Raw genomic sequence first — 14,316 nt, 5'->3', positions numbered from 1 at the left:
ATGCCTAGAGTGTATAATGATAGTGACTAAATGTACAGATTCAAAAAATGTTTTTGCATGAGGAAGAACAAAGGAATGTCATTACTGCAGGATGCTGAAAATAGATGGTAACTAATATTTTTAAAATTTCAACTTATGTGTGACACTAAAGCAAAAAATGTTTATTTGGTACAAAATCTATATTTTGACTAGTGCATTTCCTAATATAACTTATGTAGAGAGCTTGATTGAACACCATAAGTACTTGAAATCTTGGGTAGGACATGAGATTTTGTTGGGTTGTCCAGAGTGATGCCCCAATGAATCCCAGAGTGATTCAGTCAGTGAATGGAAAAGTGTTTGCAGAGTCCCCTTTGGGGAATGGTGAGAATGGGGGATAATACAACTTTCCCAAGTTGAATTCTTAATATTCTCCCAAGCAGTGTGGACAACCAAAGCTATAGGCTGAGCCCCAGTCTTGGGGTTTGTTCATTTGAAAATTAACCCCACAAAGGATAGGTCAAGCCTACTTAAAATTAGGCCTAAGAATCACCCCGAAGAGAACCTCTTTTGTTGCTCAGATGTGGCCTCTCTCTCCAGCCAACACAACAAGCAAACTCACCACCCTCCCCGTCTGCGTGGGACGTGACTCCCAGGGGTGTGGACCTTCTTGGCAACGTGGGACAGAAATCCTAGAATGAGCTGGGACTCAGCATCAAGGGATTGAGAAAACCTTCTCGACCAAAAGTGGGAAGAGACAAATGAGACAAAATAAATTGTCAATTGCTGTGAGATTCCAAACAGAGTTGAGAGGTTATCCTGGAGGTTATTCTTACACATTAAGTAGATATCACCTTGGTATTGAAGATATAATGGAGAGGCTGGAGGGAACTGCCTGAAATGTAGAGCTGTGTTCCAGTAGCCATGTTTCTTGATGATGATTGTATAATGATTTAGTTTTCACAATGTGACTGTGTGATTGTGAAAACCTTGAGTCTGATGTTCCTTTATCTACCTTGTCAACAGATGAGTAGAACATATGGAATAAAAATAAATAATATGAAGAATAGATGTTAAAATAAATTTAGTTTGAAATGCTAGTGATCAATGAAAGCGAGGAGTAAGGGGTATGGTATGTGTATACTTTTTTTTCTGTTTTTGTTTTATTTCTTTTTCTGAATTGATGCAAATGTTCTAAGAAATGATGAATATGCAACTATGTGATGATATTGTGAATTACTGATTATATATGTAGAATGAAGTCATCATATGTTAATGTTTATGTTCGTTTGTTAATTTTTTAAATTATTAAATAAATAAATTTAAGAAAATAAAAAATAAAAAGGGGGATTTAATAAGTTGCTAGTTTACAGTGCTAAGGCCAAAATAATGTCCCAATCAAAGCAAGTCTATAGAAATGTCCAATCACAGGTATCCAGGGAACAATACCTTGGTTCAAGAAGGCCAATGAAGTTCAGGGTTTCTCTCTCAAGTGGAAAGGCACATGGTGAACACAGTCAGGGTTCCTCTCTTCTGGAAGGGCACATGGCGAAAACGGAGTCATCTGCTAGCTTCTTCTCATGGCTTCCTGTTTTATGAAGCTCCCCGGGAGGCATTTTTCTTCTTCATCTCCAAGGGTTGCTGGCTGGTGGACTCTGCTTCTCGTGGCTAAGTCGTTCTACTCTGCTCTCTCTGAATCTCTTATTCTCCAAAATGTTTCCTCTTTTATAGAACTCCAGAAACTTATCAAGAGCCACCCAAGTGGGTGGAGACATGTCGTCACCTAATCCAGCTTAATAACCATGCTTAATTAAATCACATCTCCAGGGGGATGATCTGATTTCAGTTTCAAACACACAATATTGAATAGGGATTATTCTGCCATTATGAAATAGGATTTAGATTAAAACATGGCTTTTGTAGGGGACATACATCCTTTCAAACCAGCACAGTGTCCATATATAATGTGAATTTAACCAAAGGTTATCTAAGCTCTAAGGTCTAGTATGTGTCAGTAGTGTAATATCAAGTTCATATAGAGCACTGAAGTTGCTTGCATTTCTGGAGCTTACAAATGTATTTAAGATGTTCTTAATAACTTCCAACGCTGGATTTCTCAAGTGTGTTTTACAGCATACTAATTCTATTGACTGTTGATAAATGACATGGGGTAAAAAGAGTTGTATAGTTAATTAAGTTTGGGAAACAAAATTGGATAATGTTAACTAGGTTTCTTACCTGGAGGACTTCTAACAATTTTTCTTAGAGCAGTGTACTTTATGAATTTGTCAGAGGGGGCTAAAACTACAAGGTTTGAAAATCTGGCAATGTAGGTTAAACTTGTTTACATAAGTTACAAAATTTTGGAGACATTTTCTTGTTGTTTATTGTGCTTTTTTTCCTGAACAATTGGATCATTGCTTTAATTTGCAGGTGCTTCTGAAAAGGAGTGTGGAGGTTGAAGAGGTATATACAGGTATATGTATATATAGAGGGAGCATGTAGTTTGCAAATGTAACTAACATACTGTATAAAGTAAGGTCATCCTTTTTTCTCCCCCTTTTGAACTCCCTGTGTAGCATATAAAGTTTCTCAAATTTATTTCACCAAAGAGCCTTTTTCATATGGAGTATTTTCAAGGACTAGTGTTCCATAGAACATACTTTGGTAAATATAGGTCTGGCATTAAAATATTCTTCAATTCGACTGTTTTATGAAATCTTCAACTTCATAATAGTTAAAAGAGAAATATTTCAGATATTCACTCTTAGATTTTGATTTGATATTACTATACCAACTCTACCAATTACTGGTTCTGTGATTAAGTTTCTGTTTTTACATCTAACATGGAGATAATAATTGAACCTACTTCCTAGGGTTATTATAAAGATTAACATAAATCATGTATAGAATATATTTACCATAATGCCCAGTACAGAATACATATTCAAGTTTGCTATTACAGGGAATTCCATGTGTACAAATTCTTCTCACAATTTTAGAGATAGGTGGCTTATTTTTTGGTCTTGCTCTTAAATTTTCTTAGCATAAGTTACATGTTTAGGTGCTATATTGCAATTTTAATAAGGAAACTGCTGGCTTTGTAATTTTTCCCAAATTGTAAATGACTAGTTTACCTATTTGTAGTACTTAATTAAAGAGTGAATTTAGGATATATCAGCAGCATATTCTCACCTTTTCATTCTGTAGCAAACGTATGCCCTCTGGGCTGATTTTTAAGAACTGAAAAGTTCGTATGGCTAGGCTATGGATGGTTTCAAATGGCCTGAAGGAAAAATTCAACCACTCCCTGAATAACTGTGAACACACACACGTGAAAATTTGTCAGGCTTCCTGAGAATTGTTTATAATGTTTGTAATGAAGCAGTGTCTTGAGCTTTTCCCACAGTTTTCCTGCATATTTATTGGAAAAGTTTTAACAGCCCATTTGTAGCTTGTGTGTTCTGTAGTAACATCAGCCAGTAATAACTACAGGCAGAATAATGGACCTGGTTAAATGAGGTCAAAGTTGTTGAAATCTGTTGGCTATAACTTTAAGAACCATCAGCCAGAAGAATATCCTTTCACATTTCTTGTAGTGGAAGTCTGCTGGCAGCAAATTCTCTCTTTTGTGTAGCTAGAAGCATCCTGGGGGAAAAACAACATATTCAAGATTGCTTTCAAGAACAGTGAGAATGATGGCTGACTTCTCATTAAGACAAACAATAAGATATTAGACAGGCAGCAGAATTATTACTTTCTATAAAGAAATTATGGGATTATAGATTTTTCTTTTCTAATTGGTGTATAAATGTTAATAATACAGTAATTTTTAATCTTTTAGGTAAAGGAAAGGAGCACAAATAGCGTAAATGAAATCTATTTATAAATATACACATGGGGACTTGGTAAAATTTATGTGTATAGTGTTTTAGCTGCTTAAAATCTTGATTTCACGTTTTATATACAAGTCAACAGAAATCATTGGTCCCATATTTGATTTATCTAGAACTTTTATTCCTCTTATTTGGGTTCTGTTGTACTATGATTAGTGAATTATTTATTTTTTTACTTATAAAATTATTGTGACATTTATGCCATTTTAAAAGGAGAATAATTTTATTTTTGCATATTTTCTTTTACAGTTGTCAACAAAGTGAACATACATGTAACGCACATGTTTACTGAGCTTTGTTATGGTTAAAATTTTACTATAAACCATTTTAAAAACTGATACATAACTATCATAATTGTAGTTTTTATTGACTGTATAATTTTTTGTACTTACCTGTTCCTCTGTTGTTGAACATTTAAGTTATTTATTTCTTTTTTAAAGTTTGTTATAGGTAATACTGTTGATAAAACTGAAGGTTTTGATAATATGTCCTATTTATACAAATAACATATTTACACAAATAACATTGTGTAAATAGGATATCATTTCTTTTGATTTTTATCTCTTGGATGAATTCCTAAGAATTAGATTACCAAATCAAAGGAGTCTAAATATTGTAATGCCTTTATTATATTTTAACTTTTATTTTATTCTGTTTTGTATGTCTTGTAAATGCTAACTCTGTGTCCCTGAAAAATTAAGTAACTTGCTCAGTCACATAGCGAGTAAGTGGCTGAGCAGATTGGTTCCAGAGTCTGTTCTCTTTATACCTTTTCTGTGGTAACCTCTTTTGATAAATCATTTTTGGTAAATTTTCTCACAACTTTATGAGTATTAATGATACAGTCTTTTTTAAAAAACAACTAATTCAATAGATATAAAATGATGTACCTTTCTTCTGTAAAGGTACTTGGTAAAAAAGATAAACTTAAAAATATAAATGTGTAAGGTAAGTTTTTGGTCATTGAAATAAAAGCTTTTCTATATGATTATTTTTACTGCAAGATATATGATTGAGGAAAATTGGTTGTCTGTTGCTAAAGAAAAAGTCATCTTGGCAATTCCTAGAATGAATCATCTATCTTTAGGGACTATTGATACTGTTCAATAACTTTGTTTAGCAAATATTTTATAGTAGATATACTTAATTCTATAAAAGTCACAATTTAAAAAGAGCTTTCTGTTTGCCAGTGATAATTTTTAAAATTACATATTTATTTAAAGCAAATGTTTTCAAATATGACAGTAGTTGAAAATTTTAAATCATGCTGTAGGGTATAAAGTGTAAAGTAAAAATTCCCCCCCCTCTTTCCATCCCCTAATCTCAATCTACTAGTGGTGTAAAAACCAACCAATTTTCCATCTGCTATTCTTACTCCTCAACAATAACTACTTTTAACATTTTGTAATAGTATTACTATTATTGTTTTTTTTATGTCAAATTCTAACTACTACTTCTTTTTTGTGTATGAAGCTGTGAGTTCTTTGGAATTGTGAATATACTTCTAAACTATGGAGCCCAGCTAAATGAAATTCATTTGGCATACTGCCTAAAGTATGAGAAGTTTTCAGTGTTTCGCTACTTTTTGAAGAAGGGTTGCCCATTGTCACCATGGAACCATGCATCTGAATTTATAAATCATGCAATTAAGGCACAGACAAACTATAAGGAATGGTTGCCACCTCTCCTACTTGCTGGATTTGACCCACTGAATCTACTATGCAGTTCCTGGTAAGAAGTTCTGCCAAAGGGGCCCTTAGCCTTTTTAATTGACTATACTATCTTTTATTACACCCAAATTTCTTAAGATCCCTGTGTTGAGAGAAGGGAGTATATGTATATTTTGATTGTGATAGCTGGGTTGGTATAAAGGGGTTGGGGTGATAAGAGATGCCTGGAAGGGAATAGAAAGGAATAAATGCCTATGAACTGTTCTGGGAGTGGCATTTCTTCTACTTCTGCCCATCCTTCATACTCTTACAATGTTTGTGACCCAAGAAAGAATTGTTGTATCTGCTTTGGAGAGTTCTGTAATCCCTCAGTCAACTACACTGAATTCTCCTGCCCTGCAGCATCTTGTCTATTTGATATTTGTCTCCCTTAGTAAATCATTATTTTCGAAGTAGCTAAGGATATAACTTGTTTACTTCAGATAGTTTCTCAAAAGGGCAGCCTTCTAAAAGTCATTTTATGAATATCAAGGCAGGATTTTACTTGAGCAAGAGAGGACTGTTTCTACCAGCCTCCAGCCTCTGTAGAAGTTGTTAGTGTCCATAAGGGTCTCAGAAGGTAATTGCAGCAGTGAGAGGACTCTTTGGGGATGATAATTCAAGTCGAATGAGAGAATAGAATAAATCTTGAGAAAATAGAGTAGAAGTCTCCAGGAAAATAGAAGGTATAGATATTTTATAGAACTTCTTTAATAAAACATGTAGAAGGCATCTTCAAAAATCACTATTCACTAAAGTAATGTTGAGGCAAATGCAGAGATTTTGCATTTCAGCAGAACAGTGCTTCACTGTCTTGTTAGTTAAACATTTCCTTTAAAAAGAGGCTTTTTTACAGTTTAGGCATATACCACCTGCGGTCCCTACTTGTATAGGTTTGTATTTCTGTGGATTGATTCCATCTTCCACATGACAGATTTTCCATGTAAGGGAATATAGATCTTTATTTGGCAATATTCCAGTGTTCCACTTTTTTATTGTGACTGCCATTAGATGGAATTGAAGGATTTTCACTAAGCAGAGATTTTGTACTTTGGACTGTCATCTCTTTCTGAAATAAGAACTGCTTATTGGTAGGTGGTTTGGGGACTATGTAAGTAAAAGGAAGTTTAGATATGTTCTGCTTTTCACCTTTTTGTTCCTAGTTTATCTACAAGCTGAGTCCCTGATTGTATTTACTCCTTTCTCCAATGCTGATTAATATATAGTTATCCATCAAATGCTCATTATTGTGATTCCCTCCATACCATTTTAGTCAATTTTTGCAAAAATCCATTCTAATTTTTTTTAGGTAATTGAATAAAATTTAAAGATTGTCACTCTGATTTAAAAAATACGTATGTATGTATATTTGTGTTATCAGGTTCCCAAGCCACACACATGTGCACACACACACAACTGAGATATAAATAACTAATGAATGCTGTATCTAGCTATTATAGTACTAATAGATACCTTTAACCTTTTACTTAGTGAATTTCATGGTATTTCGAGGCTCCTGACAACTAGCAGCAGCATTTGCTGTTAATTCTATGCATGTGGGCAGCTACGGACAGTCCTGACTGTTCACTTTCATCTCTTACCCCACTTGGGATACCTCCTGTCTCCAAGGTACCCACTGTCTACCCAACCACACTCCTTGTCTTTCTCTACTCTGACTAGGAATCTTGATCCATCCTATTTGCACAGTGGTTTCAACTTTCATGCACCCTGGTTTCTAATTTATCTCTTCCTTTAACCAACACTTGTAGCACTGCCTGAAGCATAGTAGTATTTAAATTCCTTTACTGATATTAACTCATTTCATATAAAATGGGGTAGGTATTATTATTATCCATATTTTATAGAGGAGGAAATTGAGGCACAGAGTCTTTAACATACTTGTCTAAAGATCACACAGCTCGTTAAGTCCTAGAACTTAGATTTGATCCCAGGTTGTAGTATGTATCTAATCACTGTTCCTTACTGCTTAACCATATTTATCTATAGGGGTGAATTAATTTATATCACTTAATTTCAGGTACTTTAATCTTTTGCCTACTTTGGGGTATCTATGCCAACTTTTCTTGCTCCTAAATTTCAAACAACCTATGCAGGAGGAAAAAAAAACAAGAACACATTGCCTCTTTCCCTTTCCTTTCTGAACAACTATATAGACAACTGGTAGCTAAAGGTATTTCTTTAACTTCATCTGGAACGTTTTGTAAAATAAGTCCTCCAATCTCCAGTTCTGAAACAGCCACCGCCCAATAGTGTGACTAGCTCAGGTGAGAATTTCTGTGGTAATCGGGTGTGTGCTGTGTTTATAAAGTATTTTGGAATAGAAGAGTTAACAACCAGTAAACTACAAATTATTTTGAAACAAATTGTAAAACCTTCAGCTATCTGAATTGAGACTACCAACTGCATATATTTTTACTCTGAAGGATAACTTTAGCTACTTTATATTCATTAGAATAAATACAATGGGAAATTTCACTTTAGCGATGAAAATACTAAACATGGTCAAATTTTTGTTCACTGATCTTTTATTGAATAAATAAAGCCAGGGTTTAAGTTGAACATGGCAAATGTTTTGCTTTCTTTGATCAATTTACGTTCAAAGAGCTGTTCTTAGAAAAATCTTCTATAAAAATGTCCAATATGTTGTTAAAGTGGATTTTGGTTATATTGTATTTACATCATATGTAAGTCTGTTGCTTAATCTTTGTCATGTAAATTACAAATGTCTTTCCTAGATATTGCTTGTCTTAAACAGTGCTAAAAACGTATCTGGCTGAATAATTGCCTGTCACAATATAAACTACAAAGTTGAAACATTTTTTTCAACTTCAAATGCAAGATAGTTTTTCCTCTCTTGGAATGTAATGGGAGAATAATAGAAAGTAAATGTCATCTGTGAATTTAGTTGATTAACTGTCACTTGTTTATTATTCTACAATTGCTCTGTACAATGTAATGGTCAATGCAGTGCAATAACAACACATTTTTAGTGGCATTATCAGCCTTGGTAAAATAAATTCTCCATTATATTTACTATAAAGCTGTGCAAACAGATTTACTTCTCATGTGTGTGTTCAGATAACTACATAAAAATGACACTGTGTTTAGTCACAGTCAGACCTAAAGCGCATTAAGGCAGCGAAAAAATGATAGGAAAGAAATAAGGAACCAGGACCAAGTAATCTTTGGTGTGGGGCCCCTAGATAACCAAGGAGATCGTTTGCCGTTGAATTTATTTTATCATTTCACTATTCTCAGTATTTCTTGCTAAGTTTTGAGTTTACTGAGAGGTTAAGTATTTTATAATACTTAAAATATAAGGTAAGGGTAGTAATACAATGGTGGCTCAGTGGCAGAATTCTTGCCTGCTGTGCCAGAGACCCAGGTTTGATTCCTAGTGCCTGCCCATGTAAAAAATAAAATAAAATAGCATTAAATAAATATGTATATTTATAAGGTATTTGTACTATACTTTAAATGCTTCCCTATATATGTTTGCATATTGGAGAATTAAGAACTTGTGAAATAATTTTCCTACACTCTAATTATTTACCTCAAGGATATTTTTTCTCTCAATAACCAGAACTAAGTTGTCTTTGAGATGTTAAATTTAGAATTAGTGTTCAGTTTTTTTCCTGTTTTTCTGTGTTTTTTATCTTCTGTAGTCCTTGCTCATTAATATCTCAAAAAAACTGGTGATACTTTTTTCTTTTTTATTTATTCTTTTGTTTTTGGGGTTTTTAAAAAATTTTATTTACAAAAATGATAGTGTTCAATCACACCATGATGTACCTTGAATTTTTCACTTATATCGTGGAGAGTTTCCATACACGTGTGAAGAGGTGCCTTATTATTATTTTTTAATTTATTTGCTTTTATTTAGAGAAGTTGTAGGTTTACAGAAAAATCATCTAAAAATTATAGCATTCCCATATATCTTCTACTATCGACACTTAACATTAGTGTGGTACCTTTGTTACAGTTGATGAAGAAATATTAAAATTTTACCATTAACTGTAGTCTGTATTTACATTAGGTGTATTTTTACCCTTACCACCCTATAATTAACACCTTGCATTAGTGTGGCATATTTGAATAATTTACATTTTGTTGTATAATTTACATTTTGTTGTATAATTCATGAAAGATCATTTTTATAATTGTACTGTTAACTATGCACCATTGATTACAGTGGGATTCACTATGTTGTTCAGTCCTGTTTTATCTTTAATTTTTATTCTAGTAACATATATATGACCTAAAATTTCCTTTTAATCACATTCACATAAGTATTTCAGTGCTGGTGGTCGCACTCACAATGTTGTGCTACCATCGCCACCATCCTTTTCTACAACGTTAAAATCAACCTAAATAGATATTCTGTACAAACTAAGCATTAACTCCCCATTCTCTACCCCTGACACAGACTCTAGTAACCAGTGTTCTAGATTTTAACTCGGTGAGTTTACTTCTTCAAATTATTTCATATCAGTGAAATCATATACTATTTGTCCTTTTTTGGTCTGTTTTATTTCACTCAGTATGATGTCCTCAAGTTGCCTCATATCCATGTTGTCTTGTATATGAGGACTTCATTCCTTTTTACAGTTAAATAATAATCCATTGTGTATATATACCACATATTGTTTATCCATTTATTTTTTGATGAACAGTTAGGTTACTTCCATCTCTTGGCAATTGTGAATAATTTCACTATGAACATCGGTGTGAAAATATCTGTTTGAGTAGTTGCTTTCAATTCTTTCGATATATACCTAGTAGTGGGTTTCTGGGTCATATGGTTATTTTATACTTAGTTTTCTGATGAGCTGCCGAACTGTGTTTCACAGTGGCTGCACCATGATGATATATTTTTAAAGACCCTGAAAAGATGTTCTGTTTTTGTGGTAATTACCGGAGGCCCTAATCATTTTATGTGATGGTAGGGTAGTAAGGAGGGTATTTAGTTGAATTAGAGATGATAGATAATCTTGTTAGAGCTTACAGTTCTCTTTAAACTTTTGAATAATTTTCCTATGGGTACAATTAAGAAGCCTACCGAAAATGTAATACTTAAGTTTTCAAACCAGTTATAATAATATCAAATATTGATGTAAGATTTTATAGTTTTAAAAGCATGTTTACTGTATTTTATCATCTTATTTAAAAAAAAAATTTCTTTGAAGAAGCAACTTGTTATTCTTGTTTTAGAGACCAGGTTCTAGGACTTAACGAATTCAGACAACATATTTTTAAGTAATAGTGGTGCTATTAGAAAACAGAACTTCTCTTAAGCCAGTGCTCATTAGGATTCAAGTGCTTATAAAATTTGTGGAAGCCTCTTTTGGGTGGGTTGGCAGGAAATCTGACCGTATTTTGACAGATCAGAGGAAGAATTGTTTGTCCTACATCTCTTCCTTAAAGATGAATTTTATTTTGATACATACTTTATAGCCTGTGTCTATACTGGGAAAGGTTCTTATAGGAAAATGTTCTATATCCCTGGGAGTTGGGCAGAGAAAAGCCATCTTTCCAGCACAACTTTGTATGTCTAGGCATTATCCTTTCAAGACTGTTGGAATGCATGTCGGTAAGAATGGCCAATTTATCCATTTGGAAGGAGATAATGGCAGATCCAGTGATGACACCGGTACTGTCTGTGTGTCTGTTCTTACCACTGCTATTGGGGAATGGAAAGGAAAATTCCAACCCTCCATGAACAAAGAGATATCTTTTGTCATTTACTGGACAGCTATACACAGAGTCAATTCCATTTCTAATAGGAACTATAGGTGATTATTCATATCCACTGAAATTGCCTCCAGTTATACAAATACTTTCTGTGCCCAGACTCCTAATGAGGAGTCTGTCCTCCTCATTAAGATGTTGTGAGAATAAATTAGCATTTGTTTCCAGGGATGAACCTCCTTAGTATATTTTCTGTCTAATGATATGCTAATGTCTTGCTAACGTAGGATTGACTTAGTCAGCGATGATACCCTTACCTTTACTTTGGAGTTTACTAATTGGAAGAGAGTGCCACCAACTATTGAAAAGATGCTCTCTGTGCGTGCCTCAAACTCTTCTTGGGTTCTACAGCAACATATTGGTAAGACAGTATAATTTTTTAAATATAATTCACTGTATCTTTTTTTCCTTCTTTAGCTGTATGGTAAATTTAAGTGAAAAATTCATTGGGGAATGTAATTTAAATTGATATGATTTATACTTCCTTGTGTGGGAAGAAGGTGGGAGTATTGGAGCAAGGGTATGATAGTAATTTCCTTCCACAAAAGTCATATCTGGTTTTTAAGTTTAGCCTAAGGAGAAAATGAAGAAAAGCAGGTATTTACTGATATTTTATTTAATGATACCCTTTTATTTTTAATAAAGATTATGTAAAGTGTGACATTAAAATATGCTTAGTGAATATTTAGCTTGTGGTCAGAAAAACGCTACACTTAATTTCCTCTTTGGAATGTGAATGGATTATGTTCCCTATGCAATATTTTATTCATCTCTAAAAAGAAATATTACCACCCTTTATTTATATCTAGGCTTACTGAATGTGTGCTAATGTGTTGGTATGATGTAACAGTGGAGGTGAACTAGCTGAGAATTAGATGAGTTGATTGATATTTTAAATAATTGTTGTCAAACAGATTCTTAAAAATGAAGAAATTTTTAAGCTAGTTAAAAAATTAAAGAACACAGTGGGGGAACATTTTGTACAAGGAAACCAGTTTAAACTAAATGTAATATATATGCCAAATATTCCTATTTACTTAATTTTTTTTTTACTTCTACTATATTTTTTTAATCAGATTATGTATCTTGAGTTAGGAAAATTGCTTCTTCACCGCTAGTTTTACATGAAACTTAATTTATGAATAGGTTTTTAACAAGTGAACTTATGCACGTGTAGAAATGCATCTTCCAGTTTCTTGAAAAATTACATTTGAGTAAATTTTCTTGATCAAAAACAGATATTCAGGAAAATATACTCCTGAACTGAGGTGTATTCCAACTGTGTTAACAGGGTTTCTGTGGAAGAAAAAAGTAATCTGTTTGGAATCTCTGAGCCTCCTGGTATAGTATTTGTTTAATGATAATGTTAGAAGACTCACTTTCATGTAATTCTTAATGTTGAGGATTGCATCTGCTCTTTACTAGTTACGTGTCTACAGCAGTAGAGAACGAATATCTATTCAGAACAGATAGAATGTGAGACAATGGATTTGGGAACAAGGAGTCAAAAGAGGAAACATATGCCAAATGGGAAAGTTCTTGCAATGTATCAATTAGTAACGATATGTGAGAGTTTACTAGGAAGACCTTAGCATATGGCAAGTGTGTCCAGATGAAGGTAAAAATTGTGAATGAGAACATTATCCTGCAAGAGACTAAATCTGTCAAGAGCTTCTTGTTTAATTAGGCACCAGGTAGAGCTTGTGTAGGGTAATAATCATCATCTCTTAAGAGGATTTTATCTTGGCTGAAGACTGAAGAGGGCTTTCACAAAGGTATTCAGAGCCTATGTTTTTCTGGTCTATTTCTTTAGCCAAGACCTTTTTTCTTGGTTCTAGAATTTTATAGCGAACTACCTTTTGGATCTTTCCACTTGGCATCCCACATTTCAACATATACTAAGTTGAACTTGTCAGTTACCTAAATATCCTGCTGTTCCTTCTACCTGTTTCCTGGTTCAGAAGGTGAGATGTTTTGAGAGTGCCTTTTACCAAGATAGTGAATTTTCCTTAGCAGCTGTTTGTTATGTTTTATCTGCTGAAAGGAGTGCTACTGGCATCTTCGGAATAGAGACCAGGGATGCTGTTAAATGTTCTACGGTGCACAGGACAATCCCCACCCCCCAACAAACATTTATTTGGCCAAAAATGTCAATAGTGCTGAGGTTGAGAAACATGGATTCACAGTGACTCTAGTGTTGTCTTCTCTTAAGAAAGCTTATTAACGCTCTTGGGAATTTTTTTAAACTTGTCCTTACTACAAACTATTTCTGGAAAGTTTGTGTTCTTCCTAGTTATCTTGGTCTCTTAGGGTATTCTTCAATGTTTTTCCCTCTGTAGAGAGTAGAAGCTGTTATGATGTTGGGATTATAATAAGTCTGGGAGGAAAGGTTCTGCTTATCTCCTTACTTGCCTGAGTTTCAAATGGGATTTGATTCTTCCTTTCTATAGTTCAAGGTCTTTAGGTGTACTGACCTCCCTTTTTATTTATGTGCACTCTTTTCTACAGTGCTGTATGGACGTGGATCCTACGAAGAATCCTAAAAATGCCCAAGGAAACTCTCTTGATTTTTTTATTCCAGTATTCCTTTCTTAGTTCTAAAAAGGATTTAAAATAGTTTATACATATAAATTATAATGAAACTATAAAACAGATGTTTAAGTAGAAGCAAAAGAAAATGGAAAATAAAAGTAGAGATGGATATATAATGGAATCAGAGAAAACATAACCATGGTATTCTGAAACTTTTCTATTGTTTCTAAGTTTAGCTCTGATCTCTGTAGTCATTGACACTAGGCTATAAGGTCCATAAGATGAAGCAAATCCATTACTTACAAGGGCAGATATTCTTGAATGTTGTAATGAACAGCTAGATCATGTCCTGGTAGTCATGGTTTATTGGGCTTTCTTTTACCAACCTTCAATGTTGATTGTTATTATATACCAAAGTACAATTCAGGAAA

At 33.6% G+C, this 14,316-nt stretch overlaps 1 protein-coding gene across 2 annotated transcripts in view; it reads left to right on the top strand.

The window, feature by feature from the left end:
* Positions 1-14,316, top strand: part of ASB3 (ankyrin repeat and SOCS box containing 3) — a 173,761-nt gene that overhangs the window by 120,379 nt on the left and 39,066 nt on the right. For both annotated transcript variants that reach the window (XM_077134213.1, XM_077134214.1), the window contains exons 8-9: positions 5,349-5,606; positions 11,581-11,714. In XM_077134213.1, coding sequence (XP_076990328.1) covers positions 5,349-5,606; positions 11,581-11,714 — 392 coding nt within the window. The remainder of the gene's footprint in view (positions 1-5,348; positions 5,607-11,580; positions 11,715-14,316) is intronic.

This window comes from Tamandua tetradactyla, chromosome 17 (assembly GCF_023851605.1).
Source record: "Tamandua tetradactyla isolate mTamTet1 chromosome 17, mTamTet1.pri, whole genome shotgun sequence".
NCBI lineage: Eukaryota > Metazoa > Chordata > Mammalia > Pilosa > Myrmecophagidae > Tamandua > Tamandua tetradactyla.
Note: the sequence above shows the minus strand (reverse complement) of the source record. Positions and strands in the feature narration are given on the sequence as shown.